This window comes from Chlorocebus sabaeus, chromosome 14, assembly GCF_047675955.1.
Source record: "Chlorocebus sabaeus isolate Y175 chromosome 14, mChlSab1.0.hap1, whole genome shotgun sequence".
Lineage (NCBI taxonomy): Eukaryota > Metazoa > Chordata > Mammalia > Primates > Cercopithecidae > Chlorocebus > Chlorocebus sabaeus.
In genome coordinates, this window is record NC_132917.1 from 71322233 (window position 1) to 71344030 (window position 21798).

The following is a 21798-nucleotide window of genomic DNA, read 5'->3' on the forward strand; positions in this document are numbered from 1 at the left end:
CACACATGCACACACACACATCGAGGGAATGAACATGTGAGTTAATGAATGAAAGGGTCAGGCCACACATGTCAGGCAGGCCCTCACTCCTCGTCTTTCAGATGTGGGCCCAACTTGGGCCACGTCAAACAAACACCCCACCCAGGCCTGGCCTCTGGGGCCCCTGCATGGAGCCCTGCGCTCACAAGGGCCTCTTGCTTGGCTTAATTCTCTACTGTTTTCATCTTGAAATTCTTAAGGCTCACTGCATCCTTGACCTCCTGGCTCAAGTAGGTTCAAGTGATCCCCCTACCTCAGCCTCCTGAGTAGCTGGGACTACAAGTTGGCTACCGCATCCAGCTAATTTTTCATTTTGGAATAACGGGCTCGCATTTTCATTTTGTGCTGGGCCTGCACATTATGCAGCTGGTCCTGACCTCATGCTACTCTTGGAGGGCTGGAGTCAGCATGGATGGGCAGCGGGCTTTATTTGTCTCCTGGTCCATCATTCTGAACTTGAGTGTGCTGTTCTCCAGTTAAGGACTTTCTCCTACATAACAACATAACCACAACACAGCCTTCCAAAGGATGAAACTAACATGGACACAGCACTCTCATCTAATCCCCAGACCCCAGTCCCGGCTCATTCATTTTCCCCACAGTGTCCTTTGTAGCAGAAGGATCCCATGTGTTCTTCAGTTTTCTTCCGTTTGGAATACTTCTTCAGTCTTTCTTTGACTTTTATAACCTTATAGCTGGATTTTTTTTTTGAAATTCAGGCCAATTATTTGTAGAATGTCCCCCACACTGGTTTTGCCTGATGTTTCCTGTGTTTAGATTTAGGCTGTGCGTCTTGGGTGTGAGTGTAACACTGACGCTGCGTGGCTCTCTTTGTGCCCCATCAGGTGGGATGATTGTGATTCGTTTGGTCACCACACTGCTAACTGTGATCATTTGATTACACTAGCATCTGCTGGGTGTCCCTGCTAGTCATTCATCTACTCCCCTTTCTCATGTCAGAATTTTGTGACTCTGTAATATCCTCTTTGTCATCTAACCTTTACCCATGAGTTCCATGAGCTGTTTTTTTAAATTTTTATTTTAATTTCTTTTGAGATGGTGTGTCACTCTGTTGCCCAGGCTGGAGTGCAGTGGTGCGATCCCGGCTCACTGCAGCCTCCGCCTCCCGGGTTCAAGCAATTCTCCCACCTCAGCCTCCCGAGTAGCTGGGATTACAGGGGCATGCCACCACACCTGGCTATTTTTTGTATTTTTAGTAGAGACGGCGGGGGGCGGTGGTTTACCAAGTTGGCCAGGCCTTGGTCTTGAACTCCTGACCTCAGGTGATCCACCTGCCATGGCCTTCCAAAGTGCTGGGATTACAGGTGTGAGCCACTGTGCCCAGCCTCCATGAACTGTTTTTGTTTTTGTTTTGAGACTGTTCTTGCTCTGTTGCTCAGCTGGAGTGCAGTGGTGTAATCATGGCTTACCGCAGCCTTGCCCTCCCTGGCTCAAGTGATACTCCTGCCTCAGCCTCCTGAGTAGCTGGAACTACAAGCGTGGGCCACCACGCCTGGCTAATTTTTTATTTTTTGTAAAGATGGGGGGGTCTCACTATGTTGCCCAGGCTGGTTTTGAACTCTGGGCTCAAGAAATCCTCCTGTCTCAGCCTCCCAAAGTGCTGGGATTATAGGCGTAAGCCACTGCACCTGGCCATACCAGGAGTTTTAACATCACTGCTGTTTCTTGGTTGAATTCATTATTGCTTTGATGATTGCTAAATAGTGATATTCTCAGTTTTTTTCCTGCATTAGTCAGTTGGCATTTTGTGGTCAGGAAAAGCTTTCTCCTCTCTTATTTATTTATTGCAATATGGATTTGTGTGTTTCTATTTTATTCAATTGTTTAACCTGTTACTGTTATTCTGTATTTTCATGTTTCTGTTGTCTCAGATTTGGCCTGTGGGAGCTCTTGAAAGTTGGCTTCTGTGTCTTTTTGACATGTTTTTACTTTTTATTATTTATTTATTATTTTATTTTATGTTTTTGAGGTGGACTCTCACTCTGTCGCCCAGGCTGGAGTGCAGTGGTGTGATCGACTCATTGTAACCTCTGCCTCTGAGGTTCAAGCAGTTCTCCTGCCTCAGCCTCCCTAGTAGCAGGGGTTACAGGTGCATGTCACCATGTCTGGCTAATATTTTTGTATTTTTAGTAGAGACAGGGTTTCACCATGTTGGCCAGGCTGGTCTCAAACTCCTGACCTCAAGTGATCTGCCTGGCTCGGCCTCCCAAAGGGATTACAGGTGTGAACCACCTTGTCCAGCCTCTTTTGACGTGTTTTTAACAATCATTCATTCGTTAAGCATTTCCTTCCTTTCTGGCGCAAGAAGATGGTCCGGGCTTATCTTGTATCTTCTCTGCCCTAGCCCTGGAAGTAGTTATTTCTCCAAGGAGCCCAACTTACCTTTCGCTGAAGTGGAAGAAAGTCCCAGGACAGTTGTTAAAAGTGCAAATACCCAGGGCCACCCTAGACCTACTGAACTGGCATCTCTAGGAGTCAGGTGTGGCGTCTGGAGGGACAGGAAGGCTCTTCTCTTCCCCTCCACCGGATTGCAGGAGCTGAGGGGACTGACTGCTCAAGTGGCGACACCTGGTGGTGATTCAGGAACCCACAGGGCAGGTTATGGCCATGCCTTGGGTGAGGGAATTCAAGGGTCGCAGTTGCCTTTGTCGACCTCCTCCTGGGTCTCCTGGGATGCTGAGCTGACTCTTGCCTCCTTCCTCAGTGTTCTGTGCCCTGCTTTCCACCAGTGTTGCTCTCCCTTAGTGTGGCTGTCCCGGGCCCCAGTCTGGAGAGTTCAAGCTCAAGAGTGGAGTATGTCAGGAGCCTTCAGGCCCTTCTGTCTTGGGACTGAGTTTGCTCTGCGAGTCCCTGGACGTCCCTAACATCATTCAGCAGAAAGGTCCAGTGAACTAGCCAGAGCCACTCAGAGGGACATTATGCCTCAGTAAAAACTGTGTTTATAAAGGGTTTGTCAAAACCTGGGGAGAGCTTATTGTCTGACATTCAGTAAAAGAAAATCATTTTGCATACAGCAGACCTCTCTACTATTTGTTTGAAAGATTGGAGAGAACTGGAATGTGGAGTCAGGGAATTATGGACAATTGGTTTTCTTTTCTTTTCTTTTCTTTTCTTTTCTTTTCTTTTCTTTTGAGACGGAGTCTCGCTCTGTCACTCAGCCTGAAGTGCAGTGGCACGATTTCGGCTCCCTGCGAGCCCCACCACTCAGGTTCATGCCATTCTCCTGCCTCAGTCTCCCGAGTAGCTGGGACAACAGGTGCCCACCACCACGCCCGGCTAATTTTTTGTATTTTTAGTAGACACGGGGTTTCACCATGTTAGCCAGGATGGTCTCGATCTCCTGACCTTGTGATCCGCCCGCCTCGGCCTCCCAAAGTGCTGGGATTACAGGCGTGAGCCACCGCACCCAGCCGACAATTGGTTTTATTTTGCATTATTTTTCTAAAGCTTTCTGTGCTTCCTAAACTTTCTTAGAGTATCTGTTGCGCTAATTTGAGAGAATGGCTGCCCCAGGAGGCTTACTGGACCTGTGGTGCCGGGGCAGGGCTCAGGCAGGCCCAGGAGCCACCAGGCTGCAGAGCCTGCTGAGGTTGTGCCATTCCCAGGTTCAGGGTGAGGGTTGGGGTGGGGTGGGCGCATGGGCAACCTGACCTTGTCTGTGAGGGATGTCACCAGTCCCTCTCCTCTCCAGCCGGTGCAAGCTGGGGCAGCTGAGGATGTGGTGGGGTCAGGAAGGAAGAGGGCTCCGCAAGGCTGGCAGCACGCTGAGACCCTCTCGGTGCTAGCTGCAGCCTCAGCAAAGCAGAGCAAAGCTGAGTCATCCCTGGAGAAGTAGGGGCGAGCCATTGACTGAGCAGAGTGGCCAAAGGGACATTTTCCTGAAGACAGGCCGAGTGGAGAGTGGGAAAAATCCTGCAGGAGAGGTTGGATCCCTGATTCATTTGCAGAAGCCCACTACGTGCTACATCAACTAATTCACTCCACATTTGACCCGTGAGGAATGAGGAAACTGAGGCGAGGGAGGTCACAGATCTTGCCTAAGGTCACACAGCTCCTGAGTGGTGGAAACTGACCCCAGATTCTGTGCTTCGAACCACCTGACTATGCTGATAGGTCCCTGGGGGTGCCTTTGCCATAGCCTCCTGCAAACCTGGCTCTTGTCAGAGCCATATTCCTTGGTGGAGGGATGCCAGAAACAGGGAAGATACTGGAGGGCAGTGGTCCAAGGCCAGTGTACTTACCTGTTTCCCATGTCTCATCTCTTCCAGGCCTCGCTGGTCCTGCAGGTGTCCTACACACCGCTGCCTGGAGCTGTGCCCCTGTTCCCGCCCCCTACTCCTCTGGAGCCCTCCCCGACGCTGCCTGACCTGGATGTAGTGGCAGGTGAGTAGCCCACATTGGCCTGGCCGAGCCCCAGCAAGAAGGCTGGCAGTGGCACTTGAGCCTGGGGGCTGGGAGCTGCAGCGAGGCTTCCCTTTGCTGCCCTCCCCAGGTTGGGGGCACTCCAGGCCTGGAGAGAAGAGGGTGCAGTGCGTGGGAAGTCCTGAGGGTTGCCTTCTGCCGTGCAGAAAGAAGGGGCAGCAGGCAGGTTCCCTTGGGCGCTGCAGCGAGTAGTGTGAGGATGCCTCCCAGCCCCCGCTGCCTGAGGACAGGGCTGAGCCCAGACTGGGTGTTCTGAGCTGTGCAGCTCTGGGAAGGGTGTGTGGGGATGGGGTCTGGCTCAGGTGATACCTGAGGCACCACAAACTCCCCAGAACCGAATGCTTCTCTGCCTTGGGACCCAGCAGGCCTTCGGTGATGATGTGTGACAAAAACTAGTTTTTTTCTTAAAAGATTCCTGAGCTGAACTTCAGGGTTCCAGTCCTGCCTTTGACACTGAGTCCCTGTGTGACTTTGGGCTGATTACTTTCCCTCTCTGGGCCCACAGATTATTTGTGAAGGGAGCAGACTAAATTAGCTAAGTGCTGTGCCTGTCTCAGCTCTCTTCACTTGGATCTGCCAGCCTGGTCAGCCTGGGGTGGCTGGCTCGCCAGTGGTGGGCCTGGGCGTGGGAGCCTCCATGTGGTCCAGCCCGCTGGGGTTGGGAGGAAGCTACACAGACAGGCTAGGGGGCACTTGCCCATGGGAAAGATTCTAGAGTTTTTCTCTTAGTGAAGGGAGCTAGAAGCAAGCACAGCCTTAAAACCTGAGCAGCCCATGTTTCAACTGAGTGTGCCCTGTGCCTGACCTGGGACCGGCCCAACAAAGGGCTCTGTGGTGAGGTCCGCAGAGCAGAGCCGTCTCGTTGGGGCTCAGCACTGTCCGAGCTTAGAGATGGGAGATCAGTCTGGACTGGAGTAACCTGGTAATCCTGAGCTGTGCAGCTGGAGTGGGCTCAGGGGATGAAGGAGCGGTGCCCCTGGTGGCAGAGGGTGGGGAGCGGGGAGGACCCGAATGCTTTGGGACCATGTTGAGGTGGATATGACAGAGTTAGGTGCAGGCCAATCAGGGGAGGCTTCCGGACACGCCTGGGAGGTGGTGAGAATTGACAGGTGCCATTGGGCACCACAGCTATTTCTGAGCTTTGCACCAGGCTGGGGTGGGCGGGGAAGGCAGGGTTGGGGCTGGGGGTACAGTAGGTTGGTGTCCCTCACCCCAACCTCCTCCCTCCCCTCCCGGGGTTATGCCCTGCCCACAAGACAGGCGGGGGACAGAGCCGGGCCGAGACTTGGTCCCTGCTCAGTGACAGCACCGTGGACACGAGATACTCTGGAAAGAAGTGGCCGGCCCCCATGGGTGAGACACGGGCCAGGACTGTCCTGATCCCAGACCCTCCCTGTAACTGTCTCACTAGCTGCCATGGTCAGCTCGCTGGAGTGGGGCCAGGTGGCAGAGGACTCATCCTGCAGGACTTGGTGGGTGGGAGGGCTAGGCCATTCTGTTTTCTTCCTGTTGACTAACTGATCTGACTGCCCTCAAGTTTCAGCTGCTGAAAGCTCCTCTTCTTTCTACCTTATCCATCCTGGCTCACTGATGGGGAGGGAGGAGGGAGAGGAAGAGGGGTGAGTCTTAGTGCCCATGCCTTTTGGATCTTCTGCCCCCTGGGCTGGGTCCCAGGGGCAGGGACAGGGCCAGAGGGACCCAGGCCTCATTAGGGTCCTCTCCTCTTAGACACAGGAGGAGAGGAAGACACAGAGGACCAGGGACTCACTGGAGATGAGACAGAGCCATTCCTGGATCAAAGCGGAGGCCTGGGGGCTCCCACCACCCCAAGGAAACTACCTTTGCATCCTCCACCCCACTACCCCGGGATCAAAAGAAAGCGAAGTGCACCTACATCTAGAAAGCTGCTGTCAGACAAACCGCAGGACTTCCAGGTGATGAACAGGCTTTCTCTGACCCCAGGCTCTTCTTCAACCATCAGCTGCTGGTGCCAGGCACCTGACCGGTTTGTCCAGCTTCAGGGGAAGATGTGTGTGGGATCCTCAGGGCCTTCCTGCGGGGGGAACCTGTAGTTTCCCTGGGTCTGGGCAGATGCCGAACAGGGAGTTCACATCTTAGGTCCATAGAACAAGCTTCTGCCCAGCCCCGTGGTTTTGTACTTAAAAAACAAAACAAAACAAAACAAAACAAAACAAAACAACAAAAAAACTCACTGCAGAGATTCAGCATGTCTTTGCATCTCTGATCTGTTTTTCTAACCAGGGAGTATCCAGCCAGCAAGCTCCTGGCTATTCAGGTGTGGTCTGTGTCCAGCACCTTCTGCATCACCTGTGTACTTGTTAGAGATGCAGGGTCTACCCAGACCTACTCTACCAGAATCTGCATTTTAACAAGATCCTTACATCAGAGAAGCTCTGTCTAACATCTTTTTTCTCCCTATATCTATCCCCCTGCATAAAGCCATGGATTTTTCTGAGAGTCATATGGAATTTGAATTTGTTCAAGCTCGTCACAGAATAAAAACTATTAATGTTAACACTTCAACACATTTTTATCCAAAAATCCATCCCATTTTATTTGCTTTTAACTTTGGTCCTTTGCCAATGTTTTTTTTCTGTTCAAAAGAATTTTCTATTTTGATGTAGTCACACAGTGATATTTAACTCTTTACAACTACTTTTAAGGTTAGAAGCAGGAACCTGAAATCTCTATTTATAATACTAAGTGCAACAAATTGCAAAAATATATTTCTATTCTAAATCATGGTAATTTAAGCAGAATTCCTAGCTCTAACCACTGTTTGCCCCAAGAGACAAAATTCTAGCCCCCATACTATTATTCCCCAAACATGTTCATATTGCCTTTGTTCTCTTTATGGAAATAACGTATGTTTATTTTAGAAAGTTTGGAAAATATATTAAAATGAGGAGATTAAAAATCACTCATCCATCTTCCCATTGCCTTAATATTGTAAAATTTCATATTTTAAAATATCTTACCTAATGTTTGGAAGCATAGATGTTCCTGAAGTCTTCATTTACTTACAGCTCAATGGCAAAAGTTCTTAATTTATTTCTCAGAATGTAAGAAAGCATTGTATCTTATAAAGAATAAAGACTATTTCTGGGGTCACTTCACTGTGTAAGTTTGACCTCTGAGGGCATTGTCAATAAAGAATATTCAAGCCACTTAAAAATGCCAGTATCAATGGGGTCTTGGGTGGGGCTTGTGCCAATGGCTGAATGACATAAATGGGGGCTGTGTCTGCCCACCCCTGGGGTTTAATGTGGGTAGCTGACGAGGGGCAGCCTGGCAGCTCTTCTCTGGAGCTATGGAATTTTCTATAGATGTAAGGGGACTTGGTGGGAAAATATGATAGTTCATATAATGCTCTTCCTAATTCCTTTCTAATACTTTTCCCAAGAAGCCAGTGGTGAGATGGTCCCTGAGATTTCTGACTCTTGGGGTGGATGGTGGGTGGTCCTTAACTCTTCCCCCTTCCTCCTACTCTTTCTTCCTTCTGGTTTTCAGATTAGGGTCCAGGTGATCGAGGGGCGCCAGCTGCCCGGGGTGAACATCAAGCCTGTGGTCAAGGTTACTGCTGCAGGGCAGACCAAGCGGACACGGATCCACAAGGGAAACAGCCCACTCTTCAATGAGGTGGGAGACACGGGGCATGAGGGCCAGAACCTTGGTGGGCCTTCCCATCTGGAAGCCCAGTGCAGACACCTGGCAATTCATTCAAGAGTGTTTACGTATGGCGCTGACCTTGGGTGGTGAGATATGCTGGCTCCCAAGGAGGTTATCTGTGGGGCTGGAGAAAGGGCTCCTGCTCTTACTTCTCCTGCTGCTCCACATCCCTGTCACTCTATACGGCCAGCCACTCACCCAACCCTGAAATGACCATGACTGTGAGGCCAGGAGCAGATCACCCCAGAACTTGTCCAATCCCCAATGCTGAGCCCAATCCACATTTTCCGAGGGGACTAAACTGCTAGGTGTGGAGGCTTGTGGGGGTGGTCCTCCCTCTCCCTGGCCTGGTAGGTCAGGTATGCCTGATATACCAGCAGGCACTGGTATGTCTCCCTTTGCTCTGAACCAACAGACTCTTTTCTTCAACTTGTTTGACTGTCCCGCGGAGCTGTTTGATGAGCCCATCTTTATCACGGTACGTCTCAGCAGTCAAAGTGTTCTCCGTGGGCTGTATGTACGCACATAGGTGTCAGTGCACACAGGTGTGTGTGTGTGTATGTGCGATTGTGCATGTGTGTGCATGCGTGTGTGTGCCTGTCAGTGTGTATGTGTGTGTGTGAGAGGGAGGCGTGTTAAAGCCGGACACGTGGATGATGTGGAGTAACTCACAGTCAGGCCCTACGGGTCACAGAAATGCCTGCAACAGCTCAGCTGGGAGGCAGCAGCTGCAGGAGACCTCACTGCTCAGCATCCCCCTGGGGCCTCAGGTCAGGGTCCTTGAGTCACTTGTGGCAATGAACATTTAAGTTTCCATCTTATTTTGTTGATCCACGTGCCTGCTTCTGACGGAGATTCTCTTTCTCTGAGCCTTGGCTCTTCCCCCATCTCCTCTGAAAGGCACTACAACCAAGTGGCTGAAAGTGTAGGCTCTGGCACTAGGGCGGATTCCAGCTCTGTCTATGCCATGTAGGGGTTGTGTGTTTCTGTACAAGTCTCTGTGCCTCTATTTCATCCGTGAAATGGGGATAATGACAGTATCTGCTGATGGGGTTCTTGTGAGGGCTAAACATTGCTTAGAATAATCTCTGGAATTGAGTAAGTGTGAAGTGTTGGCAGTTATTGTTTGGGAGGGAAGAGCTATTGGGTTGGCCGTGTGGGCCACATGTTCCCTGTGAATGTGAGTTTCCATGATCTTTCTCTGCAGGTGGTAGACTCCCGTTCTCTCAGGACAGATGCTCTCCTTGGGGAGTTCCGGGTAATTGCTTATTTTCAATGAAAGCAGTCGGTTCTCACTTCTCCTTGTTGGTGGAGCTTCTGTGGGCCATGGGCAGGGGTGGCACTCCAGAGATCCTGTGTGTCTCTGCTTTGGGAAAATATTATTTCAAAAAACAACACCAAACCCTCTGCACAGCATCTCCTTTCACCCCAGAAAACCTCTCCACAAAGGTAGAAGAGAAAGAAAGCACTTTTCTATCATTGAAGAGGCCTTAAACCAGAGTGAGATGCACATCACAGGCAATGATCTGCTAAGACGCTGCAAAGACGGAAAGAAATCTCATGCTAATTTAGCCAGCGGGTTCAACTGATTACCCACTACATACATTCTCAAGAGACGTCATACCCCACCCTCAGGCAGGGGACTTGACATTTCAGACCTCCTGAAAGTGACATTTGTATACTAAAGCTGACAAAAGACTTATTTAGTTCCTTAAAAATATGTGCAGCACCTTTGGTCACACCGAGTTCATCCCAAAGTCACCTGGTAATCGGAGTGACCATCTATGTTAGCTAATTTATTGTGTCCAGAAGACCAAACAAAAATGAAACTCGTATTTTTATGACAGGAAGTAGTTTAACAACTTGGAGCCAGGTGCCCACGGGAGTTAGGCTCCTATCTTCCCACAGAAGCTGGGACATAGGGGAGCCATCTCCCTTGGTGTTTACATTTCAGACGTCCTGAGAATGACACTTGTTTACTAAAGCTGACAAAAGGCTTATTTAGTTTCTTTAAAAGATTTGTTTCAAAGAGACAGGGAAAGTGTAATATATTTACAAGTTTTCTAAGGTAAGTGTTCTGACAAAAAGAGAGGGGAGGGAAGTACTTCTTCCCTTGTTTCCAACAGGCAGAATCAAGACCGTTATTTGTAATTTGGATTTTCCCCCGCCCCTGGGAAGACAGTGTGAGATCTGAGTTTGGGCAGCCCTTCTTCTCATCCTGGCCATCTTGGGCCAGTGAGACTCAGCGCTCTCTGCCCTGACATCACTCTCACTCTGGATTGGGAGTGGGGTTCAGATGTGGATCCCTGAGGGAGGGAGAGGCAATGGAGAGAGGGGAAACCTGCCCCAGCCTCCTCACTTGTCCCAGACAGTCCAGAAGTGAATAGTCCTGTTCCGAGAACCGAGAACCAATGGATTTAACAGATTACGTAAAGTAAAGGTAACTAGTAATTGCACAGACTAAAGGAGACCTGTATTATTATTATTATTATTATTTTTTTGAGATGGAGTCTTGCTCTGTCGCCCAGGCTGGAGTCCAGTGGTGCGATCTCAGCTCACTGCAACCTCTGCCTCCCAGGTTCAAGTGATTCTCCTGCCTCAGCCTCCCAAGTAGCTGGGATTACAGGTGTGTGCCACCATGCCAAGCTAATTTTTTTTTTTTTTTTTTTTGTATTTTTAGTAGAGGCAGGGTTTCACCATGTTGGTCAGGCTGGTCTTGAACTCCTGACCTTGTGATCTGGCCTCCTTGGCCTCCCAAAGTGTTGGGATTATAGGCATGAGCACCGCGCCTGGCCTGCATGGTGTTTTAATGTAATTTGATGTAATTGTTATTAATTTTCTCATTTTGAAATTTTCAAGGATTTATCAAAAGAAAGAACACAAGCTTATTTTACCCTCTCCCCTCTATCCAAGTATATTATGCCTGCCTTCCTTCTTTACATTTGTATTTTAAATACAAATTTAAAATAAGGGGCTTGTATTCTACCTGTTGTCAGAACAGTTACCTTAGAATTATTTATTCTGTGCAATATATAATTGCTGGGACCAGGCGTGGTGGCTCATGCCTGTGATCCCAGTGCTTTGGGAGGCTGAGGTGGGCAGATCACTTGAGGTCAGTAGTTCAAGACCAGCCTGGCCAACATGGTAAAACCCCGTCTCTACTAAAAATACAAAAATTAGCTGGGCGTGGTGGTGGGTGCTTGTAATCCCCACTACTCGGGAGGCTGAGGCAGGAGAATTGTTTGAACCTGGGCGGCAGAGGTTGCAGTGAGCCGAGATCGCACCACTGCCCTCCAGCCTGGGCGACAGAGCGAGACTCCATCTCAAAAAAAAAAAAAAAAAAAAAAAAAAAAAATTGCTGAGTTGAACCGATGGCTAGATCAGCAGGTGAGATTTCGATGTCTTCCCAAATCGTTGCCTGTGGAAAGAAGTCACAAGATAAAAAACTAAATCTGTTTACCTGGAGAAGCATTTTTTAAAAGAATGAGTTTGAGCCTGAGTCATTCTATAACAAATTAAATCTTAATTATGTTTTGAGTCTTTACATTCTTGTTCTGAGAACCCAAGGGTTAAGTCAAAAAATTATTTTACTTGTATCTAATTATAAAAGTAATCTATGATTTAAAAACATAGACAATTTTTTAGAGCTGTTTTAGGTTCACAGCAAAAATTGAGTGGAATGGACACATTTCCCATATACTCCCTGCCCCCCGCCCCCGCTGCCCCCTGCGGCCTTCCCCACTGTCACCATCCCAGTAACCTATCGATTTTTAATAGAAAATTGTAAAACACAGGAAGGAATAAAAAATGAAATAAAAATCATCCCAATCTACCATGCAGAGATAACATAGTCCTATTGTGTGAATTTCCTTTCCTCTTTTTTTTAGACGGATTTTTGCTCTTGTTGCCAAGGCTGGAGTGCAATGGCGTGATCTCAACTCACTGCAAACTCCACCTCCTGGGTTCAAGAGATTCTCTTGCCTCAGCTTCCCAAGTAGCTGGAATTACAGGCATGCGCCACTACACCCGGCTATTTTTTTTTTTTTTTTTCGTATTTTTAATAGAGATGGAGTTTCACCATGTTGGTCAGGAGGCTGGTCTCGAACTCCTGACTCCAAGTGATCCACCTGCCTCGGCCTCCCAAATTGCTGGGATTATAGGCATGAGCCAACACGCCCAGCCTCCTTTCCTCTTTCTTTTCTGTACATAAGCATTCTTTATCAAACTGGGATCAAAATGTATTTCACTTTCTTTTCATGTAGTATCAAATGGTGAAGGTTTCCCTGTGCTTCCAAAAGTTCTTCAAAAACATGGTTTTTAATGGAATCGTGTAATGCACCACACTGTGTTTAACGCTTCGGCGGCAAGAGTTTGATTTGTGTCTCCTCTCGTTGATTGCAGATGGACGTGGGCACGATTTACAGAGAGCCCCGTGAGTTCTCACCACTTTGGCTGTATCCTTGCATTTTGGTTCTGGAGGCTAACTGGGGACACCCATTTGGGATCCTCACTGTCCCTCCTGGGGGTTTTAGAATCTAGAGGAAGGGTTTGATCTTGGGAGAGAAGGTAGGTCATTCACCCTCCATGTGAGACAAGCCCTCGGGAGCGTGTAACGCTCGCCTGTGTCTCCGTTGGCCCATTCAGGGAGGCTAGATCTGAAAGGCCCCATTACTGGAGACTGGGCTCACGGCAGACAGGGACAGGTCATTTGGGTGACAAACCAGGATTTCTCCTCACCCTGGTTTCCATTCTGGTCTGGTCACTTCCTGAAGGGGAGGAAAATGGCCTGGGTTTGGCTCTGCCAGCCTCTTACAGGGTTAATATTTCTGACTCTGACCGCATGAACACTCAAAGTACCTTTAGATTCTAGAATCTGAGTCCTGGGCTCACAGCCCAGTGGATGAATCCTTTACATCCCCTGTGCAGTCCATCCTGGGCTCCTGGATGTGGTCACAGGCTGGGGTCTTCTGATTCTGGGATCACCAGTGGATGTTGTCTCTCTTAGGGCACGCCTATCTCAGGAAGTGGCTGCTGCTCTCAGACCCTGATGACTTCTCTGCTGGGGCCAGAGGTTACCTGAAAACAAGTCTTTGTGTGCTGGGGCCTGGGGATGAAGCGCCTGTGAGTACATTTCCCTGGGTCTTCCTTACGGTCCCCCACGCAGCACTTGGTGGTGGGGGCACCAAACCACAAACACTCTTTTTTTTTTTTTCTGATTTAAACTAATATATGGTAATTAATGAGAAATGTAGAACATGTAGAAAGGCATTAATGAAAAATGAGTGCTCTGGGTGCAAGGTATTAATAAAAAATGAATCACTCATAATCCTACCACTCTGAGAGAGCTATTATTATCTCATTGCACATCCCTCTGGAATGGTACACACACATATTTTCTTTTTGCAACAGTGAGCTTATTCTATATATATTATGTTGTGACTTGAATTTCATTGCCTAAGAATGTATCATGCTCATCTCTACATGTCAGTAAGTAAAGTTATAAGTTGGAGGTGGTAAGAATGAGAAAAGTGTTGAGAGCAGGGGAGGTATCCGCATCTGTGTATGTTTGAGAGGAGGAGAAAAGGTTTGGAATCATCTTTGTGGGAGACAAATGACGGGCTAGATTTAATGAAAGGATTTCTGCACAAACACCAGAGTGCCCACTCTGGGTTGGACGCTTTGTTTGTAGTGGAGCCACTTGCCTCATGGTGCTCAGCAGCGTAGAAGCAGAAGAGAGGCATGTGGGTGGTGGACGTGTTGGGCGAGGGCAAGCCAGGAGTCCTGAAGGTCAGGAGTGAGATGAAGGTCAGGGGTGAGGTGAAGGTCAGGGGTGAGGTACCAGGGCATCCTGAACATGGCTGATGGCACTGTGCAGGGAGGGAGAGGAGGACAGGGCCCTTGGGGTCTCCTGCCATACCTCATGTCCCTCCCATCCTCACCACACACTGGTTCTTTGGCCACCTGGATGTGCTGCTTGGATGCACGTGGGTTTCAGCTGGGCCCTGGGTGCTGTCTGCCTCTTCCTTTACCTGGGTGTAGTTTACTCCTTATCTCATTCTCCTCATCTCCTTACTCCTTATCTCTCCTGGCTATTTCCAGACTTTCTTCCCTTTCCTAAGCTCCAACCTCAGCTTCCCTTGGAGAGGCAGAGCTGTACAGCGATGTAGTGGTGAGAGCTCTGGGAGCTCCTGTGGTCCTCAACTTGCCCCCCCATCTTCATCCACCTTCCCTCCCTTCCGCCGCCCCTCCCGCTCCATCATCCCACCACCTCCTGGCCGTGACCTCACATCCTCCACTGTCTTATTTGCCTCCTCTTTCTGATCTCTTCTCACACTTGTGTCCTCTGCCTCCTGCTCCATGATCTGTGCCAGGCTCAAGATTTCTCCATCCTAAAGCACCCCTTCCTTGACCCATTTCTCCCCACCCCTCCTCTCCACTACTATTTTCTCTCTCTCCTACGGCTGGTCATCACCAACTTCTTGAAAGGGTGCACTGCGTCCCCCTTTTTCCACTCCACTACCAGCTGCTTATTCCTTCTCTTCAGTAGGAATCCTACCGTCTCCCCTCCCTGAAACCACTGGTGTAAGGGTCGGTCATCACCAGAGCTTAGGAGCTCTCCCCTGTTGTTAGTCTGCACCACGGCTCCACAGCATTCAATTCTGGAGCCCACGCTGTATTTGAAATTGCCTCCTCCCTTGGCATTCATGACTCTCCTGATTCTCCCTGCTCCTTTTCCAGTGGATTCTTCGAATTCGATGTTGCAGTTCAGTCCCTGTTCCTTTGCTGTGTCCTGCCCCTCACTGTTGAGGAGTCTGTCTCTTTCAGACACCACCTGAGACTTGTAAATTGCTCTTCTCCAGCCTGGATCTTCTGAGCTCTGGACGCTCAGTTTCAGTTGTCTTGTCATCAGGCCACATTAACGTGTCCCTTAGGCCCCTCTGACTTATTAGAGCAAATCCTGGTATCATTTGCTGCATTTCTTTTTGCAACAGTGAGCTTATTCTATATATAAGTTCCCACACCTGTTCCCCATCCTGTATTAGTTGACATCTTAGGAAATTGCATGTTTAGCCACTTAGTCCCCCAAACCAGAGGCCAGAGTTTCATTCTTTACCCCTCAGTCCCCATGCAAGTAGTTGGCCAGTCTTGTTGGTGTGAAAACCTCTGCGTATGCCTCTTCTTTTTCCCATCGCAAGACCAGAGTTTGAGGCCCAGCTCCCACTCTCTCTCACGTGGGTTTCTTTGTGAATTACAATATAGGTTCAGCTGGTGTAACAAAGATGCCCCAAATAATAGGCATTAAGGAGGACAGATGTTTATTTCTCTCTCCTGAATGCCACAGTCCAGAATTGGCACAGTGCTTTGGCAATGATCAGAGATCCAGGCTCCTGGCCTTTTCTCCACTGTGATCATCATGCAGCCTCCATCACACGGCCCAAGACGGTTGCTCCAGTTCCCATCACCATGTCTATATTCCAGCCAGGGAAGTGGGAGTAAAGGACTATGGAGGCCACATCTCTTCCTTCAAAGCTGTGACCCAGAAATTGTACACATTTATGCTTAGGTCCTGTTGACCAGAACTTAGTCACATGGCCACATCTAACTACGAGGGAGCCTGGGAAATAAAGTCCATCCTAATGCTGTCCAGCTAAAAATTGAGGGTTTGTTAGAGGAGGCAGAAAAGACTGGATTTGGGGGAACAACTAGCAGTTTCTGCCATCCCTCCTAAGTGTCCTCTGAGGTCTCCTAACTTCTTATGTTATACTTCTCCACCTCTCCCCACCTTATCACCAGTCATCTTTATTTTTATTTTTATTTTTTTTTGAGATAGAGTCTTGCTCTGTCACCCAGGCTGGAGTGCTGTGGTACAATCTTGGCTCACTGCAACCTCTGCCTCCTGAGTTCAAGCAATTCTCCTGCCTCAGCCTCCTGAGTAGCTGGGATTATAGGCGTGCGCCACCATGCCTGGCTACTTTTTGTATTTTTAGTAGAGATGGGTTTTCACCATATTGGTCAGGCTGGTCTCAAACTCCTGACCTTGTGATCCACCTGCCTTGGCCTCCCAAAGTGCTAGAATTACAGGCGTGAGCCACTGTGCCTGGCCAACAGTCATCATTTTTAAACCCAGGTAGAATCACGCGTGTGTCTCCTCTTATAAAATGTCCAGTGACTTCCCATTGCTTTCAGGATAAAGTCCAAGATCCTTAGCATGACATTCAAGGCCCTTGACATTTGGCCTTAGCCCAGTTTCCCAGTCCCACTTGCTGTTATGTATCTTCATGGGCCCCGTCTGTGGCCACACCAGATGATATGACTCTTTCCAGAACACTCTTCCATTCCTCTCCGGCCTTTTCCCCTGCGGGAATACCTTCCCTCTTTTTGCCTACCAAGCGCCAATTTGTTCTTCCAGGCCCCGTTCAGATGCCACTTCCTCCCTGAAGCTTGCCTCCAGGAAGAAGTCCTCCAGGAAAATGTATTGGTCTTTCCTTTGGGCCACCACCCAGCCCTTTGGTAGTCTAACTAGCTTATATGTCTGTCTTCATCACTGAGATTCAGTTTCTTGATGATGGAGACAATATAGCAAATATGATATCTTTTATCTCCCCTCTTGCCTAGTATGGCAGGTCTTGTACACAGTAGGTGCTCAATCAGTGCTTATTGTCTAGGGGAATAGACCCTTTTATGGATGCCTGAAAGATGATTGTTTTCTTCTGATATGAGCTGAGGAGAATAAACACAGAACACATCCCTTTGGGCATTGCTGTGATATGGGCATTCTGGGATTGAGTGTTTTGCTGCAAGGATCCTGAAGCAGGTTTCTACGTGTCAAGTGTGACTGAGTGAGAAATGAATGAGGTGAGGCTAGTCCAGGCAACTGTCCAAGGAGTGGGCTGCTGGGCACAGCCTGACCTTGCTATTCTCCTGTCCCTTCGTTGCTCGCTAGCCCAAGAGCAGCCACCAGATCTTTTGTCTGTTCCTCCAGCTGCCAACTTCCCCTTGTGCAAAGGCCTCTGCATGAGTTGCCTCCTCGTCTGGATGCCTCCACCTCTTGCTCATCATCCAGGTCTCAAGCTGGGCAGCATTTCTGACCCCACCTCAGTATAGTTACAATCCCCCTTGCTCTGTACTCTCCAAGCACGTGGGTTCTGCTTCCAGCCTGTGTTAAACCTCAGCTTTTGTATCTGTAAAGTGGGGGCATTCTAGGCCCTTGCACCCAGAGCATCATCTGTGGGCAAGCAGCGTGGGCATCACTTGGACACGTGTTGAAATGCAGACTCTTGGGCCCCACCTCAGACCTGCTGAACTAGAACCCGCGTTTTAATTGGAATGCACAGCAGTGGTCTAGAAGACACTAATTCTCAGCCTCTGTTGCCAGTTGGAATCATCTGGGAAACTTTAAAAGCCACTGCTGCATGGGTACTCTCTCCCAGAAATTATGTTTTAATTGGTCTGGGGTGTGACCTAGGCTTCCCAGGTGTGTCTTTTCTTTTCCTTTTTTTTTGAGATGGGGGTCTCCCTCTGCTGCCCAGGCTGGAGTGCCGTGGTGCAATCTCGGCTCACTACAACCTCTGCTTCCCAGGTTCAAGCAGTTCTCCCATCTCAGCCTCTGAGCAGCTGGGACTACAGGTGCACGCCACCGCGCCTGGCTAATTTTTGTATTACTTGGTAGAGATGGGGTTTCCCCATGTTGGCAAGCTAGTCTTGAACTCCTGACCTCAGGTGATTCGCCTGCCTTGGCCTCCCAGAGTGCTGGGATAACAGGTGTGAGCCACCGCACCCGGCCCCCCACCAGGTGTTTCTAATGTGCAGCCAAGTTTGAGACCCACTCAAGGGGGGTGCTGTGAGAATTAAATGAGAGAGTGCATCCACATCAATACATGTGGGATGTGATTTTTGTTATTACTGTTCCAACCACAAGACACAGGACAAGTTATTGGATTCGTTTGCTGAAAGTCTGTTTTCCCTGCAAGATAGTCAGCTCCATGGGAACAGGGCGCTCATTCATGTCATCCCCTTATTCACTGCCATATCCCCTGTCCTTTAGCACCATACAGACACTTGCTAGTCACTCGGTAGCTACTGGCGGGGTGAATGAACACCTGGATGTTATTGAAGATAGAGTGGCCAGCTTAGACCTCAGTGACTACTGTATTATATTTTAACTGGGAGGTGGGGGAGAGCGGGAAGGAGACAGGTTGGTGGAATGCTTGCCGTGTGCCACATGCATTTCCATCATTATTGGAGATGTTCCTCGCACAGTCCTGGAAGGTCAGTGTCATGGTCTCTGCTGTACTCAAGAGGAAGCTGGGGCTCAGGTGAAGGACCTTGCCTGGGACTATGTGGTAGTCCCTTGTATGGGACTAAGTGGCGGAGCGCAGTCTGCCTTACTTCAGAATGTGGTGAAAGTGGAACTCTTAGAAAAAGAGTAAAACCCTGCGCTCAGGAGCGCGTGAAGGAATCATATTTGGTTTCCTTTGTAGCTGGAGAGAAAAGAGCCCTCTGAAGACAAGGAGGACATTGAAAGCAACCTGCTCCGGCCCACAGGCGTGGCCCTGCGAGGAGCCCACTTCTGCCTGAAGGTCTTCCGGGCCGAGGACTTGCCACAGAGTGCGTGGGGCGCGCCCTTGGGTGGGAGGTCTGCAGGAGGCTGGAGGCGCAGGGCTGGTGAGGGTGGGTGGTGGCGGGTGGGGTCAGCTCCCTGGGGGAAGGAGAGGCGTCTAGGAAAACAATCAGAATTTAATGAAAAGTTATCAGTATTGGTGGAGTTACGAAGATTCAAGAACTCTTGAGAGTAATAGCTGCCTCTCAGCTCAATTCCAGTGTCCTCTGGGCCTGGTGTGGCTATTTGGCTACTCTGTGGACCCATTTTCTTAGTTGTCATTGAGGAGTCAGCAGCATCTGGACTCTATTCTGGCCTTAGGGCTGGCTGTCACTGATTTTCCCTCCCGCTATGAGGAAGCCCATCCTGCAAGTCGGCAGAGCTGGACTGGGGAGCAGTTGCTCTAACGTTGGAAGGGTTTGCTTGAAGGATTCCTGGGGCCCACTATCTTCACAGATGAAGGACACGGACACAAGGTGACCCACTATCCTAGCTTGCCTCAGATTGTCCTGGTTTTAGCACTGAAAGTGCCTGTTCCAGGAAACCCTGTGGTCTCTGGCAAACTGGGATAGTGGGTACCCGACTTGCAACCATCTCTTCCTCCCAGGAGGGCCAATGTGGCCACTGCCTGGTTCCTCACAGTGGTTGGCCCGGTTCTAGACCCATCTGTGTGTTTAGTAAATGCTGGGGAATTATACTGAATATTCGAGAGCTCTGGGTATCAACTTGGGCTGATATTAGAATTACCTGGGAAGATTCAAAATGGTCCAAATGCCAGGCCCTGCTGCCAGCATTTCAGATGGACTTGAGTTAGGGCAGGGCTCAGCACTGGAAGGGTTTAAAGGTTCCCCAGGTTATTCTGTCGTGAGGCCCAGTTGTGAGCCGCTATTTTAGAGCATACATCAACACAACCAAGCCACTGTCCACAGCATAGTCAGTGAGAAGGTTTGCAATGTGGGTCCCTGGTTACAACTTTTCCATAAAGATAATTGTTTGAGAGTTTCTGCTTTGGCTACTGACATCAAGAAATGAAATGTACAAGCTTACTTGGACCAAATCCTGAAGAAACCCTGTAAATAAGTAATGGGTATTAATTCAGTACTAAAATACATGTTTACAAATATTCTGCACTTATTGATTGCAACTATGTAGAAGTGAGGCTGGTGAACTTCAAGAGGGGCATGGGGAAATAGAAATGTTTGCTTTTCTTAAGGTGAAAGAGCTTTGTGTTGAATTCCCTGCAATGTTGTTTGAAAAAAAAAAAACAGATGGGCAAACAGATCATAAATGTTTGCTAATTGTTGTGCCTTTTGTACTCATGTAGACATTAGCTAGTATATAATCTTTAACTATCCCCCCCACTCACCCACTCATATGCCTATAAATATAACATGCTTTATACACGTATGTATGTGTATACACATATACATTATCTATCTATCTATATCTACATATATAAATAATCTGACTCATTCAAAAAATAATTGGTTTGAGGCAGCATAGATTAAAAACTCTTAAGAAAAAAACAACAGAATTGACTTCTTGGTTAACCTCAGGTAAATCGCTGCACTAACAGATTTAAAGGAAAATGTCAACCAGGCACCAATAATGGGATATTGTTATAACAACTGCCAGTCCTTTTCTGGGTACTTACTGCCCTTAGTGATGTAGATTTCTAATCAGTCAAGCAGTCGATAAGTTGGTAGATTTGATTGAAAGGCTTTGAATGCAGGGTGAGGACAGTGAATGAGCCGTTTGGGACTGGTGACAAAGTGGCCCGGTGCTCTCAGTAGTTACTGCTCTGAGACAGTCCTCCCTCTGGGGGGCCCCTGGACTGAGTCCCTGTGTGAAGGGGTCACAACTTCTTGCTCAGATAGTCCCAGGACTGCCTGGAGACAGATGGGGATAGTCAGGGTTTTGGAGGTGAGACAGCAGGCAGGCAATGACTGGTGTGTCCCTCTTCCCAGTGGACGATGCCGTGATGGACAACGTGAAACAGATCTTTGGCTTTGAGAGTAACAAGAAGAACTTGGTGGACCCCTTTGTGGAGGTCAGCTTTGCGGGGAAAATGGTAAGGAGTAAGGGAGCAGGAGGGTTCTCTCGGGAGGGGACTTCCTGGTGCCCTGTGGACAGTGCGGGGTGAGAGCAAGACAGAGCGAGGCGCCCGCACCAGATGTGTGTGCACAAGGAGGGGCTGATCCTGGTGCGTGGTGAGACACCCACACAGGCCCAGCTCTCAGAGGCTGCGCCGCACACGAATGTGGACAGGTCTGCCTGGGGGTGTCCCAGACAGACACATAGATGCGGATAGCCCAGGAGAGGACGTTGGACAGTGGATAGCAGAGGACCATTTGGGGGAAAATGGAGCAATAGCATGGAAACCAGACATGAAGGCATAAAGATAGGGAAACTATATTTTAAAGATGTGGGATAAAAACGTAATGATTATTTTAAAAATGTTGTGGGGGGAGTTGGGCAGAGAAAGACCCCTCTGGTGGGCGCCCTGGTCTCTGCCTTGCAGCCCGTCTTCCTGCCCCGAGGAGGTGCTGTGGCTCCAGTCCCTGCTGGCTTCTGTCCCAGCCCTTGTCTCTATCCAGGCTGCCCAGCCCAGGGTGTCTGTGTGCCCCCTATGGGCTTTCCTGGCAGCCCCAGCCCTCCCAGGCTTCAGCCATCACCTCTCCGCAGTAGCTCTCCAACCCCTCCCTTCAACCCCAGGCCTCTCTGCGCCTCTAAACAGCTCTGCCTGCTGCCCCTCTGAGCCCTGGAGGGAGTCATTTTCTCTGTGCAAACTGCCTCATATCCAAAAGCCTCTGTCTTAACCAGGTACGACCATCAAAGGCAGAAAATGTGGACCTGCCTTGATTCTTCCCTCTTTTTTCTCTCTCCATATCACACATGCCATCTCTAGCTTTTGACTTTAAACATGTCCCCAGGGCCCACCCCTACCTCGTGTCCCCGTAGCCACTGCCAGCTGTTCCCAGGACCATTCCTTTGTTTCTCACCTCATGCATTGAATTTTTGAACAG

At 49.1% G+C, this 21798-nt stretch overlaps 1 protein-coding gene across 17 annotated transcripts in view; it reads left to right on the forward strand.

Annotated features, from left to right (window-relative positions):
• Window positions 1–21798, forward strand: part of DYSF (dysferlin) — a 238722-nt gene that overhangs the window by 61823 nt on the left and 155101 nt on the right. For 9 of the 17 annotated variants that reach the window (XM_073023068.1, XM_007970265.3, XM_007970270.3 and 6 more), the window contains 10 exons: window positions 4329–4443; window positions 5743–5835; window positions 6211–6416; window positions 8014–8142; window positions 8588–8650; window positions 9380–9430; window positions 12574–12604; window positions 13178–13293; window positions 18654–18780; window positions 20740–20843. In XM_073023068.1, coding sequence (XP_072879169.1) covers window positions 4329–4443; window positions 5743–5835; window positions 6211–6416; window positions 8014–8142; window positions 8588–8650; window positions 9380–9430; window positions 12574–12604; window positions 13178–13293; window positions 18654–18780; window positions 20740–20843 — 1035 coding nt within the window. The remainder of the gene's footprint in view (window positions 1–4328; window positions 4444–5742; window positions 5836–6210; window positions 6417–8013; window positions 8143–8587; window positions 8651–9379; window positions 9431–12573; window positions 12605–13177; window positions 13294–18653; window positions 18781–20739; window positions 20844–21798) is intronic. The other 8 variants (XM_007970268.3, XM_007970274.3, XM_007970272.3 and 5 more) reach the window with 1 other exon arrangement.